The sequence below is a fragment of the Tetrao urogallus genome (assembly GCF_951394365.1).
Source record: "Tetrao urogallus genome assembly, chromosome: 1".
NCBI classification, from domain to species: domain Eukaryota; kingdom Metazoa; phylum Chordata; class Aves; order Galliformes; family Phasianidae; genus Tetrao; species Tetrao urogallus.
Window position 1 is genome coordinate 13969959 of NC_136813.1, and position 22774 is coordinate 13992732.

General features: G+C 34.9%; 1 protein-coding gene across 1 annotated transcript in view; it reads left to right on the top strand.

The window, feature by feature from the left end:
- The window catches only part of DYNC2H1 (dynein cytoplasmic 2 heavy chain 1), a gene marked incomplete at both ends in the record, with an annotated part of 141740 nt that overhangs the window by 70411 nt on the left and 48555 nt on the right, over positions 1-22774 (top strand). The window contains 12 exons of the mRNA XM_079536134.1: positions 406-471; positions 4461-4511; positions 7349-7426; positions 8477-8608; positions 9873-9945; positions 11325-11485; positions 12909-13034; positions 14998-15108; positions 15922-16077; positions 17628-17703; positions 18806-19017; positions 20876-20980. Of these exons, the coding sequence (XP_079392260.1) occupies positions 406-471; positions 4461-4511; positions 7349-7426; positions 8477-8608; positions 9873-9945; positions 11325-11485; positions 12909-13034; positions 14998-15108; positions 15922-16077; positions 17628-17703; positions 18806-19017; positions 20876-20980 (1347 nt within the window). The remainder of the gene's footprint in view (positions 1-405; positions 472-4460; positions 4512-7348; positions 7427-8476; positions 8609-9872; positions 9946-11324; positions 11486-12908; positions 13035-14997; positions 15109-15921; positions 16078-17627; positions 17704-18805; positions 19018-20875; positions 20981-22774) is intronic.

The window sequence follows — 22774 nt, forward strand, 5'->3', positions numbered from 1 at the left end:
AATAATTTAAAGTCTTTATTTGAATTTATGACTGTGAAGCCCTCCACTAAGTCATCAGATCTTTTGAATGCTGAAAGGCACACTATTTGTATATGTCAGAAAAGATGGAATATTTCAAAGCCTGAGTACAGATTGGAGATTTATAATATGGAAGTTTTTCACCTTGGGCGATCGGGCTGGAGGTTGGAAGATGTTGAAAGTGTATAGTTACCATGCAGCTCGACTAACGATCAATCCACTTTAGTTTTCTGTTCTGATAGTGGTCTCAGAGAACAAATAAAAGTGATCAGCAATCTGCTGCTAATTCTGCCTATTATCTGTGTGAGATTTTAATGACAACTGAGATATAAGGGTGACTTCTGATGAACATGCAAATACCGTTTGTATTTTTTTCCTTTTATTCAGGCTGATCAGTTAATGTTTGCTCTACATTTTGTACGAGGAATGCACCCTGAACTCTTTCAAGAGAATGTAAGTTCTAGAGAAGAAAATCTGCAAGTGATTAACATGTGATGAAACATTAACTTTTACCTAACACGAAATAGGTGAAAGGTTTTTGGCAGTATGTATAGGACTCAAAATTTTAGGTTTCTGTTTCTATTTCTCTATTATAGCTACTTTTAAAAACATCTTGCATGTCAACATTAAATTTATTGGGTTCAAAGTGATGATTACCATTAGAAAGGAAGGTAAAGAGTTGCTATTTATGTAAGAGACTGAAAATGATGCTTATGGAGAGCTGTTTCAGCTTTTTGTGTGGGTGCTATATCAGTGCTCCTCCTGTCAAATGGCTATACGTTTATGCATCCTTTCAGTTGAACACAGATATTCCTTCACAAGTACAGGAATGCATACACATCTGCTGTGACTGACCATTGCTTGCACATCCTGCCTTCTGTCAAAATGCAGAAAAGGAGTGCAATACCTAAGGAGAATATAAAACTCTGATTCTGCAACCTGGTGTTGAAGACACTTTCAGGAAAGTGAAGTAATGATGTTTCAATTTATGCATTTCATCCAATGATTATTAATTGCTTACTGTGTAAGATATCTACAGATTAGAGATCTATTATGTTCTCATTTGCCACTAGAACAGGTTCCCCAGGGCAGTAGTCACAGTACCGAGCCTGCTGGAGTTCAAGGGGTGTTCGTACAGTAATCTCAGACACAGGGAATCCCAGATATGTATAAAGAAAGACTAGGAGAAGAACTCATTGAGAGCAGCCCTGCTGTGAAGGACCTGGGGCTTTTGTTGGACAAGAGCCTTTGTGTGAGTCAGCTGTGTATACCTGCAGCCTGGAAGAACAACTGTATCCTGGCTGCATCAAGAGAAGAGTGGCCAGCAGGGAGATGGAGTTGATTGTCCCCCTCTACTCTGCCCTCTTGAGGCCCCATCTGGAATTCTCCATCCAGGCCTGGGGCCCCCAGCTACAAGAATGATGTGGAGCTGTTGGAGCAGGTCCAGAGAACTGCCATGGGAATGAGCACCTGTCCCATGAGAAAGGCTGAGGGAGGTGGGCTTGTGCAGAAGACTCCTGAAAAACCTCATTATAAACAGGAGGGAAATCAACTTTTTTTTATATGGGTAGATAGTGATAGGATAAAAGGGAACAATTTTAAACTAAAAGAATGAAGGTACAGGTTAGATGTCAGAGGAATTTTTCATGGGGAAGGTGGTGAGGTGCTAGAATAGACTGCCCAGAGAAGCTGTGGATGCCTCATCCCTGGAGGTGTTGAAGGCCATGTTGGGTGGGTCCCTGGTCAACCTGACCTGGTACTTGTTTTTGTGATTGGCAACCCTGCCCACAGTAGGGGGATTGGAACTAGGTGATTTTTGAGGTCCCTTCCACCCAAAGCTGTTCTATGATTCTGTGATTCTTAGGGAGGAATGATACTTCATCCTTGAATGTTTTATATTTTGGATACCATACTGGGATCCATTTGGTAAAAATTGAAACCACGTGTACTAAAAATGTCTGTCTATTCAATTTTTAGGCAAAGGTAACATTATTAGCATATTCACAAAAAGATTAGGGATGTCATACGGTGTTTTTATTTGATTGCAGTCTGAAAGAGACCTACTGGAATTCCTCACTTGTGGGGAAGTTACTATTCTTTAGAGGGTAGCCTTCTCCCATGAAAACTGCAGCAGAATTTAGGTACTGCTAATTCGTATTTCTATAGAGCAGCCCGTTTCCCAGTATAAGAATCTTTCTCTGCTAGGGTGTTAGATTAATTCTGAAGGCTGATTAGTGTGAGTCACCATTTAATTATCTGAAATACCTACAGAATGGTGATACAGAGCCTGCAAGGACATGGTTTTCTGAAGTAGAAGCTGGAGTCCAGAGGAGTGTCGAATTTCAGGAGATATCAGCTTGCTGGAGAAAATTCCAGTAAAAGGAAGAAGATGAAAATCACAGAATAAATTTGAAGGAAGTAACAGAACTTCACTGTTTAAAAAACATGAATTTAGTGAACAAGCTTGAAACTTTTTGATGCTATGAATGCAGCGCAGTTTTGTTGGAGATGTATGGATTTACCTATGAAATCCCATTGTCCTTGGGATTCATTTCTGCAATGAAAATACCTGCTGAAAATAACTAACTTACCTTTTTATTAGTAAATCATTTCCTTTTCATTAAGAGAACTTCCCTAACTCATCTACATTACTTATCTTTAGCATCTGAATAAAACCTGTTTTATCTTTCTAATCCTTGAGGGTTACAGAAAGGGTTGCTAAGCAGTGGAATAGGCTCCCCAGGGAGCTGGCTGAGTCAGCATCACTGGATGTGTTAAAAATCATTTGAATATGGTGCTCAGGGACGTGATTTAGCAGAGGATTGCTAAGAGTTAGGGTAGTATGGTTAGGTTGTGGTTAGACTTGATTATCTTTAAGGTCCTTTCCAGCCTGAGCAATTTTACGATTCTGTGATAAACTCATGAAGGTGGCAATCTGCAAGTTTTCTAAACTAAACTAGAGCCTAGCTGGGAGGCTTTTTAAGCATTTGTAAGTATTGATTTTTTTATTGAATGCTGTTGTTTAGCATACATTTCCACTAGCTGTTAGAGTTCTTTACTAGCTTAACATAACTAGGTTGCATACAGGAAACTTTCCTGCATACTCAAGTATCTAAGTATCTCAGTACTCAAGAATCAAATATCAATAATCCTCTTACTTGATTGAAATAATATTTTTTTCGTTAAATTGCTTCAACAAGAGTGCTTGTGCAAAATGTTTATTGAGGAAAATTAAGCTAAAGAGGTTATTTTTAAATGCTTTATCTGTTAAAACTTTAATGTGGTGAGATTAGAAGTTGCTGTGCTTCTAGAGAGCTCTGTATTCTTCAGTATTTACCGCAGAGTGAAAAATTTTATAGTACAATGTTTATGAAGATGCAAGGCATTCTAATGTTAAGACATTTGTCTTTCTTCATTAATATGTATAGGTTTTTCTGAGATAGCTTTACATATCAGCTCTACATTTAACTATTTTTACTTTTCTGTGTAAAGACATTATGTAATATTACAAAACTACAGAGGCTTCATGTATTCTTCCTGTATGTGTATTTTCTTTATTAATAGGAAAATATCCTAAGTTATAATTGTAACAGAGGGTTTATTCAATTTGCATCTAGATTGGTGGGTGCAAAAAGATATGCTAGAGTTTATATCAGTAGTTTTAGTTGATTGATGTTTTTATTTGGAATGTGACTACTGTCTGTAAAATTAAAAAACAAAGTTTATGTGATTTGTAGATGCCGCGGATGCAAATTTTCAATACTCTGAAGATTTATTAATGTATTTTTTTACTATCTCCAAGTGCAGGATTATATTATTTCTGGTATTTTTTTGAAATTCTTAACTAAGATCTTTCTTAAAATGATTAAAAACTTCATTCCTGTCTAGAAATACAGGGTCTGAAGGATTTATTACACATAGATGCAAGCAAGATTACCCCTTTCCTAATGCAACCGAATGTTCATAATACTAAGCTATAATACTAGGTATTCATCTTATTCTACTAACTGTATGATTTGGACACTATGACATGAAACAATACTGAAAGGTGAAGTGATAGTTTTCTGTTCTGTGGGCATTCTGATACCCAGTCAGGCAATATGTGTGTTACTTATCAGCCACGTTACTTCATGCTGATCTGCATGTGGATGATATGGGTGGAAACTGTGGGAGTTAAAAATAGAACAAAAACGAAAACTATATGGCTTTTCCTTTTGTTTATTTTCTTGTAAAGCACTGTAATCACTTAATTTGGATTCTGTGAAAGGTAAATACTGCTAATATTATGTGGAGTTTTAAAAATGTTGTATAATTCTTTCAGAATCTAGGCTTTAATTTGTTTATCCTCTAAATAATTTCTGCTTTGCCTGCGTGGTACTACACGCTAATTTTTATTCTTCAAGATGTCTGGTGACTGATCTGAGGTTCATTTATTCTTCTAGGAATGGGAGACTTTTACAGGTGTGATCATTGGAGACCCCGTAAGAAAATCAGTAAGCTACTTTAATTTGTGTATTTTGAAATAAGAAACATTTAATCTTGTTGTAATACATGAAAAGAACAGATAAATTTTCACATGAATATTGTACAGTTTTTTTGAAAATGGTAGTTTTCTGTGCACATCTTTTTTGCCTTTTTTCTTTTTTTTTTCCTGTTAGCACAATTGCAATTCATTTTATTTAACAGTATGTTTTAAATGCTTTTAACCTCGCTATTGTGACTAAAATAAGTGTTTTTTAATCTCTTTCCCTCAGTATAATACATGAATTGGAGTTTTTGTATGGATTGATGAAATCATCCATATACATTGCTAAATTTGAAGTACATTTTTTAGCAGCCTTAGAGTTCTGCATCTGGAAATATTCTTGCATGTTTTCCTAAGAGACAGCCTAGATTAAGAAACACCTGTTGCATGTTTTTACTGATTATGCTGTAGTTTACTGGGTGTCCCTCAATTTATTATTCTAAGTGTGCATACTTTCAAAATAACCTTCCAGTACAAAAGGGGAGAGAAAAAAAGTGAGCCCTGCCTTATTTTTAGCCTTTTTAATCATTCTCAGAATCAGATATTTTGGTGTAAGTTTTGAAAGGGATGTTTACAAAACAGCCTCTTCTGCTTCAAATCTATTTTATTTCATTCAGGACCAGCATAGCTTATTTCCATCAGACTTATCTGCAATTTTCATTATTCTCAGTTACTTTTAACCTTTAATCTTGTTTGGACATCTGTCAGGGTACTTCATATATCCAGTGGTACAAAACAATGGCCAGTGCAAGTACCTTATTTTTAGAATGCCCTTGGCATTATGTGTTCACCTGCATTCTGACATAACTGTTAAAAGTATGCTGGATTACTCCCTTTTTCTTACTTACACATCAGGTCAGTTGAAACAACTTTACGTTTCCACATTCTTTATCTCTTAGACGACTGCACTACTTTTCATTTCAGCACGAACATAGAAGTCCTTCTTTCACTCAATGCATTCTTTATAACTCAGTAGATGCCAGCCCACATTGTGACTGTCAAGTAATTTGTTGGTGTAAATCACTTTCAAGCTATGGGAGATCTGTCTGTAGAATGGACTTTAACATAACTCTTTTCTCTACCTCACCTAACACACAGCACACAGTTTTTTGCCAGCAGGGCAAAGAAGGTGATTGTCCCACTGTGAGGCTCCTTGGGAGGCTCCATCTGCAGTACTGTGTCTGAGCCTGGGATTCTCAACACAAGAAAGATGTGGAGCTTTTGGAATGAGTCTAGAGGAGTACCACTAAGATGATCAGAGGACTGGAGCACCTCTCCTATAAAGACAGGTTGAGGGAGTAGGGCTTTTTCAGCATGGAGAAGACAAGGCTCTAAGTACACCTAGTTGTGGCCTTGCAGTAAATAAAAGTTGCTTATATAGAAGAGATAAATGAACTTCTTTTTCACATGAGTAGGTAGTGATAGCACAAGGGACAGCTTTTTTAAACTATAAGAGGGGAGATTCAGGTTATATGGCAGGGGGAAGTTTTTCACTTGTAAGGTGATGAGGCGCTGGCACAGCTGCCCGGAGAGCTGTGGTGCCCCCATCCCTGGAGGTGTTCAGGGCCAGATTGGAAGGAGTCCCAGGCAGCCTCAGCTGGTGGGTGGCAGCTAGCCCACAGCAGGGGGTTGTTAGTTGTGTATAGTCTTCAAGGTCCCTTCCAGCCCAAGCCATTCTATGATTCAGGCATGTCCACGTATCAAGATTTTGTTTCCCACGAATAGTCAGAAACTCATTAAAGAATGTGAAGTCAAGTATATGGTGATGCTCCATCCAAATATTCCCAGGGGATACGCTCCAAGGGATTGGTTATATTTAATAGCCCTTGGTTTTCTCTTCCACTAATTTATCTAATCACTTTTAAGTGTGTATAAGACAGGAGCATTCACAGAATTCTGCAGCACATTAATTTAAGAGCTACCTCCTTTAGTGTTGTTTGTTTGTTTTAGTCTATCGTTGCTAATCTTATTTTACTGGTTCCTAAATTTGTCTTTAAAAATATACTCATCATCCCTATGTCTTTTCTAACTTCTAGATACTTTGTATAACCTATTAGCTGTCAGTTTTTTCTAATGGAAGAGGCTGTATTAACTGTTCCATAACTTTCATCATCATTTTCCACTTTTATACGTCTTTTCTAGTTCTGCTGTGTACTTTTGGAGATCTGTGGGAGCAGGGGTATAGTGTTGATTCATATGGTGGCGTTGTCCATTTGTGACTACAGATCTTCGTTATGAGAGAGATACCTCTGGACTTCAGGCAATATTGTTGTTTATCCTTAGAATTTTCTGCTTCCATGCAACGTAGAAGCAGAAGCATAAAGCTTTGGCCAAAATCTGCTAGTGCAGTGGTGTCTAGAATGATATTTTGCCTGGTAACTTACCCCAGAACTGCCCTTCATTTAAAAAGCTATCCTCTTTGTGACTGTGATTAAATGAAAAGGAGATTTATTTTTTTTTTTATGTCAGGTGCTCAGAGTGTGTATGAAAATGGTCATTCTTCTGGTCACTTGTTCTTAATATATAAAAAATTCTTAGAGTTGAGGAGTGACATACAGATCAACAGAATGATGAAATATTTTAGGCTCGAGTAATGAAGCAAAGTTGCTGTGGACACTGTATCTCAACTTACTGGTAGTTTTTGTTTTGTTATACCATTTATGAACTCAGCAAAAGAGTAGATGTTATGTTTCTATTATGAATGCACTTTTTATTAAAAGTGGGTTTTGTTGTCTTTCTATTGAATATGATGTTTCCCAAAAAAATTATATAGCTTATATATCAAATTTAATTTGTTTCAATAAGGATTCAAAAAGAAGTGTTTATGACCAGATTCCTTCTTGGATAGAACAGGAGCGAGCCTATGCAGTGGCATCTTTGAAGGTTTGTATCACATGGTAGTTTACATTGAACTTAAAAGTGATTGTAATTTGGACTCAAGTACCATCAAGAGGAAGCATTTTGTTATTGTAAAATGTTTATTATGTGTTCCAGAAAATATGGTCTATCATGGACCCATTTGAAACTGAATTCTGAGTTTTCAATGTATGATCCTAGATTAGTGTATTTTAAGCCTACCCAAGGAATTAAAATTTGTATAAATAGAAATTTTTAGAAAAGAAAAACTGCTAATAATACTAAGTTACAGGTTTCCCTTATATTGTCTCTTTTCAGAAACCGCTTTATGTTGTATTAAAATGGGCCTCTAATTGTGAAACTGATTTTTTACTTAACAGATTTTCATGCAAACAGAAATATTTCAGAGATTTTAATTGCATAAATCAAGCAATTTCATATTAAGACAGCACAACACTTAATTGCTTTGATTAATCCTGATTCTAATCCTGCCAAAGTCTTTAGTGAAGTCTTTTGATTCAAGAACAACTAAATGAAAATAATGGTCTTAGAAATCCTAGTTTAGATTCTTCTCCTCCATGTCACACAGCAGCAAGAAGGAAAACCTTGAACAGTCTCTGGCAAGGATTTTTGTTGTTGCTGAAGTGACAGTTGTTTATTTTTAGTTTCTCTTCATCAGGGATCAGGAGCAATTGCAACAGTGGTGTGGCAAACATGATTGTTAGGGTTAAAGAAAAAAACTAAAGTGTGACAGTTTCCATCGGTAGACAGAAGAACCTGGTCATGATCTAAGGAAAAGAATAGCATTGAGTTAAGCCCAGAGTGTAAAAACAGGAGCCTTGAAATTTAAAAACAAAACTATTGCAAATAGTGACTTAGCATTTGCAGGAAGCAGATAAACAAGTTTTAAATTCTAACCTTTTATTCTTCAACTCCAAAATGAAAATTGATGGGATTGTTATGAAACACACAAGTATTTTACAGGTTTTAAAATCATAGTGGTATTTATAAATTACTGAAAATATACAATGTCCAAATGGTTCCCTTATTGTTAAATATACATTGTTTGTTTTGTAGACTTCTCTCCCATGTCTCTATCAGACTCTTGGTTTAGAAGATGAAGGTTTGTGGCGCACTTTTTCCCAGAGCTCTGTGTGTGAGCAAGACTTCCCATCTGCTATTGTAAAAAGAATTTCCTTATTTCAACAGGTAACATTCTGTATTAAATTATTTAAAATGAATTGCGATTTCAGCATTGCAAATAAGTTTTACATTTAAAGAATTTAGGCTGAAAACCTGGTTGAATTGTAAGCAGGGACAATATCTATTTTGTCTTTGTCTTATAGCTCAGCTAGTTTATTATGGATTTTTTTTCTGTAATATGTATATAGTTCTATCTGAGTCTTTTTTTGTGTCAGTATATTGGCTGCAGCTGAGAATGGCAAGGTAACAGGTTCTTTATTAATATTCATAGAATAAATTTTCTGAACAGGTATCAAAATTCCTTCATGCTTGCTTTGTTATTGCAGAATTTCTCAGCTTGCCACGCATATTAATTTAGATCATCACGAAATGCAAAAGCACCTGACTGAAAACGCAGGAAATGCTGTATCAGCCACTGCTTTCTAGAAAAGCAGCCATGAAATTCTACTCTTCCTGAAAGCTTGATTAAGGAGCTCACCAGTAATGTTGGAGAGTCAGGTTTCTTCCTCACTGATAGGATCCTTCTTCTCAGGAAGACAAAAATGTTATTCCTCTTGCATGTATGGCAAAGTTGTCATTTCTCCCTTGAGAAAGACACATGTAAATTGAAGATTTTTGGATCTAGGAAAGGGATTATGTCTAAGGCAATGCAGTTTCATGTTGGTGGCTATTAGGGGCTCTCTGTTCAGCTGTTTAGAGTATTTATAAAATTTATAAAGAACCATAATGCAAAGGGGTGTTTCTGAGTCACATGTTTGATTTGGTGAAATTCAGAACTATTATTCTGTGTGCAATGTGTTGCCATAAAACATACCCATAAGAGAATAAATCTTTAATAATCAGCATATTACATACCTAATTCTTTACAAAGGAAGTATTAGGAGTGTTTCACAGAATCACAGAATTGCAGAGGTTGGCAATATATGCATAAAATCATATATTGGCATAGCAGTATAAAGCTAATTTTACTTTCTGTTATTCTGGTGACCCACATGAAAGATTCTGAAACATGACAGAAAATGTTTTACCTTAGAAATAGACATTAGGTGTAGTACTATCCTCCCAGTTGTATTCAATGAAAAGAGTACTTAAAAAAGAATTACTATATTAGGTTATCTTGGGAAGGAATGATCAAATAGCTGTATATGTTTAGGGAAAATTGCTGATGAGCAAAGATTAAAAAAAATGTTTTCTTTGAAAAGTTTTGCTTTGTTGGTTTTTATGTTATACTTTTATAAATTCATTTTCCATGAGTATATTTTATTTTAAGGTACTTGTGGTCCAGGCTCTGAGACCAGACAGGCTGCAGAGTGCTATGGCTCTTTTTGCATGTAAAGCTCTAGGTAAGTTCATTTCTCCCTAGAGTGCTTTCACACAACAATTAAATCATTAAGTCTTTTTTTTTTAATGTCAAATATATATTTTTTACTTTATGGTTTATATGGAATTTCTAAGTTGTAACACTTAAACTCTGTGAATGGATTTTCTGATTTTATTTTCGTAAAGTATTGTTACAAAGTGCTTTTAGTGATTTATGAAGCTCAGTGATGTTAAAATTCTGATGTATTCTTTGAAGGGATTCTTGAACACTGCACTTTCTCAAAACACTCTGCTCAACTTTATAAAATCCAAACTGTTAATAATACTTGCACTGTCTTCATTTTCTTAAGTGATGCATCTCAGAAATACTATAACATATTTGGCTAAGCAGTTACTCATTTGGAATGGCTCTTATTTTAAATTAGCATAGTTAACATCATTACATTTGTTACTACAAAAACTGAAGTTGCACATGAACATATTCCACTCTATTGCCCAATCATAGCTTTTTATTGTATTTCTCTGTTAATGGAAGGCCAAGCTGTAGTCACCAGTTAACATATAATTATTTAAAATATCAGAGCCAATCAGTGTAGCTTCTCAGGAATCTGGGTGCATCTGTTTGCACTGCTGAAGACCAACAGCATTGCCATCAGACGCTGGCTTATTTTGGCTGTGTTTTATTTTACACATCTGTCAGTAGAAGGTAAGCAGCCTTATGAGTAGGAACCTAAGCATGACTGAACAAGTGAAAAAGAGATGTTTGTCTAGCATCTTGTTTTCAGCAATGATGAATGATGTATGTCGAGAAAAGACATAAAAACATCACAAATCTGTACTGAAACAGTGTTTTCTGAAAATGCATCAAAATTTCTTGACTGTGGACATATTGCAAAGGTTTATTTATTTTAATTTATTTGTATTGCTTGCAAGTTATGCAGTTCCTCAATTTAAAGGTTATAGGTGTGATGTATTTTGAAGATTTTAGGCTTTATGTTTTCCTAACTCAGATCCTGACATTTGAATTGTTTGTGTTTGTACAGGTGTACATGACAGTTCAACTATACTTGCAATATGTTATTGACAGAATTTTTTGGTCAGTTTTTTGATCTGTTAACTTGTGGTATTCCAGGACCTATTATAATGTACACTTCAGTGTCATCCTACAGTTAAAATTTTCAGTATCCATTTGTAGTGCTGATTTGTATACCAAAAATGGCTTTTTCTATGAATTGTAGACCAAATTAAAACAAGAGCAAAAACAGTATCGGTCTTTATGCATTGAAGAAACACTACTTTATCCCAGCAGTTTGCTAGTTGATTTTATTTGAATAATAAGAAAAATCTGAAGAGCACTCCATTCTGTGTAGTCACTTTATTTCCATAATGTTTCTAATTATAGGAATAAAAGAATTGTCTCCATCACCTCTGAATCTGAAACGTCTTTATAAAGAGACTCTGGAAACTGAGCCTATATTGATAATTATTTCTCCTGGTGCTGATCCTTCTCAAGAATTGCAAGAACTTGCCAGTGTTGAAAGAAATACTGAGTGCTACCATCAGGTCAGCCTTAGATGAGCATAATTATTAAAACCACGGTTTGTTATGTTCAATTTTACATATTTTTTGGTACAGTTCAGTAATAAAAACTGACAACTGACAGCTCTAAGTATTATTGCTTTTAGGGTGGAATAATCAAAATATGAAACAAAACCCAGTGTAATCTAGACTTCATAATTAGCTGTAGTTATAGAACATGAACATTTCTTTCTTCAACAGAAAATATAAATAAGATCTTAAGTGTTTATGAGTGTTTTGGTATTTTGAACAATTTTACAAGTAAATGTTAACTGATAAGTTGCTGATGGGAGTTCCTGAACCAAATTCTTTTATTTCATGTCTGTTTAAAATAATGTTTAAGGTCAACCATACAGAAAATGGCTTCTAGGAGGGCTTGCACAGGAATCTTCTCAGGCACTAAGTTGAGGCTGACTGGCCTGTAATCAGCTAGTTCTTCCTTCTCCTTATCCTTTTTGAAGATAGCTGTGATGCTTGCCTTTTTATCAGGAAGCACCCCAAATCAGTGTTACTTTTAGATGATTGCAGGTAGCCCTGCAGTGACATTCACTGCCCCTCTCCCCAGCACTCTATAGTGCATTCTATGCATCTTCCCCTGGACTTATATATTTCTAAATGTGTTGTGTGATTCCTGAATCTGTCTTTACATGAGTAATGCTTTACTCCTGCTAGTAGGCCTGGGAAACCTGAGAGGCCTGGGAACGAGCCTTGCCAGTAAAACCTGGGGCTCAAATGACGTTGAGCTCCGCCTTTTCCATGTGCCGTGGCACGAGGTGCCCTTTCCCACTAAGCAATGGGCTCACAAGTGTTGTTAGTTTTCCTTTAATGAAGGAAACCTTACAAAACTCAATAAGAAGGAAGAGCAAAGTCCTGCCCCTGGGTATTAAGAACTCCTTGTAGTGCTGCAGGCAGTGAACTGACTGGTTGGAAAGAAGCTCTGCAAAAAACATCTGGAGGGTTTTTGTGGACAAGAATCTGAACATGAGCCAGCCTCTGCCTTGGCAGCAGAGATATCATTAGGTGACGTAATAACAGCCTTTCAGTACCTACAAAGAGGACAGTGAGAAAAAAGGCCTAGAGGGTGGTGACACACTGGAACAGGTTGCCCAAGGAGGCTGTGGATGCCCCATCTCTGGAGGCATTCAAGGTCAAGGATGTGGCTCTGAGCAGCCTGGTCTGGCAGTTGGTGACCCTGCACATAGCAGGGGGTTGAAAGTGGATGATCATTGTGGTCTTTTTCTACCCAGGACATTCTATGATTCTATGAAAAAGACTATGGGTGTTACTGCTTAAGATGTTCAGATTACATATGTTGCAAAGAAAAAATTGTATTTTCATGATTTTTTCCAATTTTGTATTAAAATGAGCATGATGAGTTCCTGATACAAAGAGTTATTTTTCTTTTCAGATTGCAATGGGCCAAGGTCAGGCTGAGCTAGCTATTCAGACTTTGAAAGAATGTGCACGCAATGGAGAATGGCTGTGTTTAAAGAATCTGCATCTTGTCATACCTTGGCTTCCTGTACTGGAAAAGGTAAGGGCAATTAGTCCAACACTGTCTTTATGTTGGAAACCTATTAGTCAGTTCTGAAACATCATGCATTTATCTGGTGATGTTTTAAATCGAAAAATAAACCTTAGCAGGTTTCTGATCATGAATAAGGTGAAGAGCTTCAGATCTAAGCAACTTTGTGTGGTTGCTTTGATTTCATACAATGTAGAGTGTTTCTGCCACAGTGACTGAACAAATGTTCTGTTAAAATTTCCTATATATTATGGGATACTGTCCAAGTTTGCTGAAAAATCAGTACATTGATGCTTTTTTTTTGTTTAAATAACATTGTAAAATAAAAGTTTATAAAAATATTTATTTATATTTTTTGTTCTCCAGCTTTGTTGTTAATTCTTGCTATTTGTTAGGATAGCTTGTGTTTCAGCAACTATAAGGTTTATGCTAATTTGAAATTAGAATGAGTATTTTTTGAAAGAAACATACTGTATCTGAAATTGACTTGCTTAATTGACTTGCTAGCTAGATCAAAACAACTTAACTTGTATGTCACTGTGTCATTCATAAAACAAGCTAACTTGGAAAAAAGAAAAGAAATACTTATTAACAGTTACTTCTGCCTTACTTGTCCTGTTTCTTAGATTAGTTCATGCACGAGGTGTGCTCCATGCACTTAAGCTTGGACTCTATTTCTATCAAATAAGGACCATATGGGATAGATATACCTTTAAGGTTCCTATAATCCAGTTCTTGAAGGGAGCTCATAAACAGGACGAGGGAATGGCTGTTTATGAGGGTGGATAGTGATAGGACAAGGGGGAATGGTTTTAAACTGAGACAGGGGAGGTTTAGGTTAGATATTAGGAGGAAGTTTTTCACACAGAGGGTGGTGACACACTGGAACAGGTTACCCAAGGAGGCTGTGGATGCCCCATCCCTGGAGGCATTCAAGGCCAGGCTGGATGTGGCTCTGAGCAGCCTGGTCTGGCAGTTGGTGACCCTGCACATAGCAGGGGGTTGAAACTGGGTGATCATTGTGGTCCTTTTCAATCCAGGCCATTCTGTGATTCTATGATCTGTTTTGGAAAAATAGAAAGATAAAGCAGGTAATACTGATGTGTTTTGTCTACCCTGAACACGGTGGTGAACTGTCAGGAAGTGTTTGTAAGCTTCTAACTAATTTTAAGAATAAAACATCAAACCTTCTAAGTGCATGTGGTATGTTTCAGAAGTTTCTTATTCTTGTGATTAAGTCTTAGAAATTATCAAAGTGAATGGATTTTAAGGAAATCTGCTAAAGTTTATTGAAGTATAGCTCTCTCAAAGCTCTTATACAGAACAGCTGACTGTTCTCAAGGCAATTGTCAAGCAACTTTCCCAGCTTCATACATAAAGCAGGTGTGAAAATGTATGCTTTGATACATCAGTAATCACATAATGTCTTTGTATTTGAAATAGCATTGAACAATGTTTATTTTCTTAAAACTGTTTTTCTATTCAGAGTTTTCTGTGAGACATGATACAGGAAGGATGCATGTAACAACCACACATACAAATAAATAATTAAAAAAAAAAAATCCAGCAACAAAAAGAAACCAGAAATTGATATAGCTGTGCAGGTGCTGAAATTCATTGAGTTCTGTTGTTGATACGCAATTCAAGTCCAAGCCTTTTCCTTTTGAGATCTAGTCTTTTGGTGTTCTTTACTTAAGAGAAATAAAGAGCTGCTGTATATTGTTATGCTCTGAGTTTGGAATATGGGAGAGAGCTTTAAGTATTTTGATGCATCCAGGATGAAGCTGAGTATAGCAAACATTAGAAAGTACAGAAACAACACGTATTTTGAGTAAACATACTTATAAAAAGCAACTAAAAATTTTTAGACAAGCATGATTTTTCAATTCAAGGTATCATTCTGTAAATGCTGTTCTGTGTATTAAATAGAAAAATGCAAAATCTACCTCAATATATAACATTTCTTTGGCAGGAACTGAATACGCTGCAGCCTCAACCAAACTTTCGCCTTTGGCTTACTACTGAAGTTCATACAAAATTTACTCCAATTTTGCTTCAATCAAGTCTGAAAATAACCTATGAAGTAAGATCTGTTTAGAAAGCCTTTACTGAATGTTTTAAAAGAATCAATTTTGACACTTAGAAACAATTTATTTAGATAGACTAATGTGTAGATAATGTGGACTATTTAAATAACTATTTTCTATTTACATTTCAATCAGCTAATATAATCAACTTTTAGATTATTTAGGTTATTACAAGACTTTTACAAACCTTGTTTTATTTACAGTAATCTTGTTAGCAAGCAGTGTTTTATAAAATCTTATAGATATGAAAAACTGGTATCTTTAAAATTTTATTGTGACATTTGTATTGCATTGTCAGGGTATCCAATTAGTTGTTTTTACTTTTAAATAATCTTTGTTATTATATACAGGCTACCTATTGCTTTTTTTACTGGTTGTAAACACTACTTAAGTCAGAGGACTGATGTTTTATCATACATATCTGCTCTACAGTAACTAACAATGCTGGCATGGCATGAGGCCAGATGGCTCAGATCACAGAAATAGTAATTGGTAGTTGAGCTTCTAAAAACAGAAGATAAGTTCTTGTACATGGGGAAAAAAAAAAAAAAAAGAATTTGTTTTATATTTCCTTAGTTGATCAATTAGCATTCATTTCATTTCACTAACTTGTTCTCCTGTAGTTTGGTCCTCCTAACAATTGGTTCTGACTATAATTCTCTTAGGCAGACTTTTTTCATGTTAAATATTATTTGCTAAAATACTACTTATGAACTGTAACTTAATTGTATGATGACGTGAAACTTAAGAAAATAGAACTTGAGAATATCAGTTGTTTACAACAAAGGGATGGTTTTTTTTCTGTGCAGGCACCTCCAGGCCTCAAAAAGAACCTCCTACGAACCTATGAATCTTGGACACCTGAACAAATTAATAAAAAGGGAAATTTGTCTCGAGCCCATTCTCTCTTTTGTTTAGCATGGTTTCATGCTGTATGCCAAGAAAGAAGAAATTACATTCCTCAGGTAATTCTTTTTTGCTCATTTTTAAAAATTTGTACCCGTTTGCTTTTAGCTTTTATACTTAGAATTGTTTTTCATCAGATATGTATTGGATCACATTCAGAGATGACAAAAACTTGACACCTCTGGTGCCTACCTTTATGGCTTTCTTTGAATTAATTTAAAAATAAAATCTTGGTAGCCTAAATTCTTGTCCCTTTAAAAATTGCCAGTCTCTGTGTGGAGATGTTGTGTGATCTGTGTGCTAACGATGCAGGAGTGAGGTCCCATGGAGAATACCTTTTGAATTCTTTTTGTTTAGGATAGGAAAAAAAAAAACTGTTTAGGACTGTGTGAAAGTCATAAAGAAGCACTTCTGTAAAAAGGAGAGTGTAATATTTACTGTTCTTTCTGCATAGCAATCCCATTTAGAGAGAAGGAAGAACAAAGGAATTTACTTGTTCCTTGAGAGGATTATAATGGTTTTCAGAGATTGTAACATGTTTTTTCCTTAGATAAGTTTTTGTTTAAAGAAAATTTGTTTTTTTTCTGGCTACAGATGCTTAAACTAAGCAGGAAAAAGAGGAGAAAATAAACCCAACAAACTATTTTGTGTCTGGTTTATTTTAATTAGACTTGTGGTGAAATTAACCTATCATCCAACAGATTTGTTCTGACAGAGCCTGGAATGTTTAAGACTTCTTTTGTTAGTTTTGACTTTATGAATTACAGAATTGTTTCCCTCTAACTGGAACAAACTTTGAATATGCTGTTCAAGAAGAAGAATAGTTGAAAATCATTGAAGTACCAATTAAATATATGGTCTCCCATTTGCCTTTGCTCAAATTACCATTAATTTGCCAGTAACTTTCAGACACAGGACAGGGTTAGTGCCATTCTCCTTACTTCTAGTATAACTATTTATCTTACATAGATTTAGTGGTGATTCTATGATCCTGACATTGCTGAACTGCAGTTAATCCCAGCCAATAAGCTTTTCAGTCTATAAGCAGATCTTTCAAAACAGGCATTTTAAAACTGTTGAGAGACTGCAGCATCTTGCCTGTTTGTGACCTTCAAGGTGACTGACTGATACCTTGATTGTGATCTGTGGAGCAGCTGCAGCCTTAATCTGAAAATACACTAATTTCACATGCACTTGTTATTAAGATTTCATTCATATGCAGAGGTACAGCCATAAGAAGTTACAGCACTAGGGGACTGATGTCTGCATTTCCTTTATACGTACCGGTATTTATTTGTATGTACCTATTTACATTGAAAGGCTTTTGTGAGACCTGCACAGTACACTTTCATGCTGTGCAAAGACTAATGCCGCCAAGAACAGAATGGAAGTACAAAATGACTGATCAAAACATGCATGTCAGCATTCTGCTGAAATAGTACCAGAAGTTGTTTTTCTCATTATATTTTTTTTTTCTGACAGTAAAGAAGTGACATGAAATAAGGAGTGAATTGATAATTAGTACAGAGAGGCTGTATTTGGATAATCAAACCTATTTATTAAAATGTTGTAACTGATTGAGTTCTTGACATTTCTTTTAAAATGTCAGGGTTGGACCAAGTTTTATGAATTTTCTTTATCTGATCTCCGTGCTGGTTTTGACATTATTGATGGACTCTTTGAGGGTAAGTCGCTTCTGAAGGAATGTTCTTTATTTCTGTAGCCTAACACTTGTTAAGGTTTCTCATTTAAAATTCTTTATCATATTAAAAACTTTCACAGTAATTTTTATAGATCACTTATTTTGCATGATTGTTTGTAGTGGAGTCATTCTGCTTAAAATATACTTTGTACATGTTTAAACTTTACATTTGAATCTCCACTGGAACAGTTGTGGATGGCTCTCACAAATATAAACACATGACTGCCAAAACTATTCTGCTTTACTTCCCAAGGAAGTAAAGAGGAAATATGAGAAATACAGGAATGCCTGGAAGCTTCATCTGTCTCCATCCCTTCCGAGTATGGACTCTTCCCTTTATTGAATGAATAAATGGAGCATGTTCTCTTTTGTAATGAAATTCATAGAGTCATAGAGTTGTTTGAATTGGAAGGGTCCTTGAAAGTCATCTAGTCCAACCTCCCTGCAATGAACCACCCCCTACAGCTACATCAGGTTGCTCAGAACCCCATTCAGAGGAGGCCTCTCTGGGCATTGTTAAGATGTAAAACACTCCATTGTTCTGTTAAATAGCTTAGTACTTTCTTAGTCATATTTGATAGAAAGATATGTATATATAATTGTTTCCATTTTACATAATTTCAAAGTAAAGTTAGGAACTGATGTTTAGAAACAGTTTGTGATCTTTGACTTAAATGAGATTTAACACTTCTGGAACCGGACACAAACTTGAAACATACAGTGATACGAAGAGAATATTGCTAAGCCAGAAAAATGGAATTTGAAAAGCAACTTGACCAGGAAGCTTAACTGTAACATGCTTAGTTTTAAGTACTGTGTGATGTGTTGTTTATAATTCTTTAAAAAGTATCTATCTTGAACCATTTTTGTTTGGAAGTTGATGTTTCCAGTGAAGCGTTCAGTGCATGATTTGATTTTGGTTCTATCAGTTTTTTTTTTTAATGTATGAGACTGCAAGCAATGATTAGAAATGAATTATTTGATGTTTTTGTAATTTTCCTTTTCACTTAAGAACTGTGGTGATTAGAAGAAATGCTTGTGTTGCAGTGGTAACTGATGGAAAACTAATACTGATATGTTTATAGGATCCAAAGATTTTCAATGGGAATTTGTGCATGGTTTGTTTGAAAATGCAATTTACGGAGGCCGCATCGATAATCACTTTGATATGAAGGTTCTTCGGTCCTACTTGGAGCAGCTTTTCAATTCAAGTGTCATTGGCAGTTTAAATGCTAGAGGCAGGAAGAGGACTAGTTTCCTGCATTCAATCTCTTTACCAAATTCTTGCAGTATTTTGGTAAGTATACATCTTCAGTCATATGATACACAGACTGAAGTACGTTATTTAGAAGAATCATTATATCCACAAAGAAATCCAGAGATACAATATAAAGATATCTTTATTTACGTGAGACTTCTGTTGCACAGGACGGGTGATGCCTAAGTTCTCAGAATTGTTCTATCTCATTATTTTATGATACCTGGATGGACTTTGGTGCAAAGCTATGAAGAACTGAATGAAAGAAATTGTGTCATTTTATGACAAGAACATTATTAAATTTTTGCATTACTTAGTTTATTAACATAATAGCAGAATGTAGTTTTATCTCCTAATTTGCAAAACTTGTCAGTGCTCTCACATAATTTGTTACCATGCTGTTGATGCTGCATGACATTTTATTTGGGGATAGAAATAAATTCTAATTCTCACTTAGTATTCAGGAGGGAATTCAATAGATTCTGAAGAGTTGATATCTCCCTGTCCTTTCACTTACTGCTGTTGTTATTGTTATTAAGATTCATTTGCATTTTAATGTTTCACTCCATGCTAGATCACCACATGGTATGATTTGATATAAACAGCATTATTCCAGTGAAAATAAATTACTATTGTTTGACATTCTCTTCCTGGATTCTGACTGCTTAGATTTTGAGGTTTTTTATTTGTTTATTTTAAATATGATATTTTCTATGGGAGTGCTGATTTAATATTGTAAAGAGTGAGGAAATAAATGAGGCTGGTCTCTGTTGTGGTAGGTAACATGGTCAAACAGATGAACCTTTCTTTTTACCTGCGCAGCAGTTACTAGTTCTAAATTTTTTATATGGTTATTTGTGTAAGAATTCTATACTTAAAGATCTTAAGTATCTTAATGTATTTAAATATCTTAAATAATTTTCTTCAAGTAGCTTTGATTAATAGAAAAATACTGTCATGGTTCTATGTTTTTTGGTTTTTTGTGGGGGGGTTTCAATATTCCACATAGAACCATGACAAATAATAATAAAGTTTTAAAAATAAGGTTTTTTACTTCAGATAATTGGAATAATAATGTTACTGAAATAGTGGTTCCTGGGTGTTCAGTGGACAGATCTGCCACTACTGAAATCTTAGTTTAGAGACAACATAAACTTATAAAATTTTATAAAATATAAATTCTAAAACAGTAAATCACACCCGCATTAGACCTGATCCTGCAAGCACTCACTGGAATTCCTTGCAGTGATAAAGAAGAGCATATGTTTGGATGTGTTCAGTATCCAGTACAAATGCAGATGATACAATGCAATGGGATACAGGCAGACTTTAAACACCACATATTTTTTTGTGTTTAGGGTCGCAGAGAGAGATATCTGCCATCATTAGTCTGCCTTTGGCTACAAGGCCTCTTTCTGTTTCGTGTGAGAAGTGTCACTAGTGATTATGAGTGGAACCTCTGTGGATGCTATTTTTCATATCCAGTGATTATGCAAACTCATTTTTATCTTAATTATTTCACTTTTTATGAGTGATAATAAAATCCTCATAGAGCTTTATATAAAAGCCTGTTCTTTATTATAAAAATCTGTTTGCTGTCTACTATTAGCATTCCAAATGCTGAAATCTTTTTTCTGTTTTATATTGTTATTAATCTTGCTTTTAATTGCTCTTTGTTTTTTTAGAGTGGAAACATTGTTAAAAAATATATAATGTTATTAAATAAAAAGAAAAAATTATAAATGAAACTACTAAGATACCTGTACTATATACATACTGTATACATTTTAATCAGTACCATACAGTGCACTTAATTAAATTCTTTTCACAGTTATTTTTGTGAACTAAACAAAAATTTCTCTCAGTTACGTGTATTATATGTTTTCTTTAAATGCAGGATTATCGTCATATTATTGAAAGCCTTCCAGAAGATGATAAACCTGACTTTTTTGGTCTGCCTGCTAATATTGCTCGTTCATCACAACGCATGATCAGTTCCCAGGTAAAAATATATTTTTCATTTACTTCCAAATATTTTCTGTCACTAATACAAGCTGTAGACTCCAACCAGCTTTCCATAAATTAGAATTTCCGTAAGATTGACAGGCTAAATGGCAGGATTTTTAGACTGTTGATTCCCATTTGTAGAATATTTTTTCATAGTAACCACTACAATTTTACAACATAAAAGAAGCTTCTAAAATAAACTCTATAGGTATCTTGCATATAGATTAGAATTGTATGGAAGGGTCAATAGCAAGACATTCTTAAATATTTCTTTCAAATGAAATTATTTGCTTATTTATTGTAAATCTGTATTACTATATAAACGTTATGAGCCTACATATGAATACATCAAAGCAGACTCCTTAGAAACTCTTTTGTCATGATGGAAAAAGCCTTTCATTTTAACTTCAAGCACTGGGCAAGGCAGAAATGCTTTATGAAATGGATTTTATGCTTTTTATATATTTATAAAAAATATACTATTATAATAAAGTGATTAAAAACCAGAAGAAACATATCATACAGGCATTTGCTAATCAGTGAGATTGCTCCATACCAGTATGTTTCACTGTCCTTCGTTTATGCTTAAACTGTGCTGTGCATTCCCATGATGGATCTCTGGGATATACTGAGCTTCAGAACAGAATATTCAATGTTTATTCAATACTTGAATTCTGATTCAATAGATTAAGTTAGTGCACTTCCTGCAGTTTTATATCTGTGGGATCATCTTTATTAGTAAAGAGACGTTTCATTTATATATCTTTGTCGTACCAGCCAGTTCTTTCCTTAACCTGGGGTTTATTAAGCTTCAGTCTATTCTGAGTGAGTTGACCTAAATCTTCAGAGAGAAAAGTATAACCATTAGTGAGGTTTGTGGAGCATACGTCTTACACAGAACATAGTAGCTGAAGGGAAATAATGAGTTTAGATGTGTTCTCTGTCAAAAAGAAATCAAGTGAATTTTGATTTGATCTTGGACTTTTACATGCATTGTACATTTGACCAGTTGAGTACACGGGAATTAGAAGTATTTCAATAAACTTCTAGGTTTCTCTTTTTAGGATATGTTTGCTGACTTCTGAGTATGATACATATTTTCCAGCTATTTATCTCTACTTTACATGTAGAATCTGTGTATGGATATGTGTAGCCCAGCACCTTATCAAGTATCCTTGCTTACAGCTTAGCGAAGGTCGTTTTAGCATTATTACTGAAATAAATAGTCTGAGCTGTTTCAGATGCTTATTTTCAAAGCAAATGATTTAGGATGAAATAAACAACAAATTCTTGAGTTTACAATGATTTACAACGATTTAATTCAGTTCAGTGTTCACTTTCATAAATAATTTCACTGGTCTTACATAGGTTGTTTATCTAGTTCATGTCAGTGAGATAGTTTTTTGCAACAACTGCTATTTAGCACACGTTAAAGTTTTAGTTTTAGTCAGCAAATTCCAGTGCAGTCATTCAGCAGAAAGAATATGGGTAACAATTTGATTTTTCTGACAGAGAGCGCTTCCGAAGAATTCTGCCAGTAGCCAGAAGTCTATCTTTATGATTAGAAATATGAAAGTTTGAAGGGGAGGGCGGGGGGAGGAGCATAGTGAAAAGTAAGTTCTGAGGACTTTGTAGGTCTTAGTTTCAAAAAGTCACTCAAATATCCCTGCTGTAGCAGTAAGATAAAGAGATCTCTATATCATATTAATGAGTTGTCAGCTATCATTTAATTTCAGTTTAGTCCAGATATGAATAGTAGTGTAAATTATGAGAATCTAATTATCTTAAT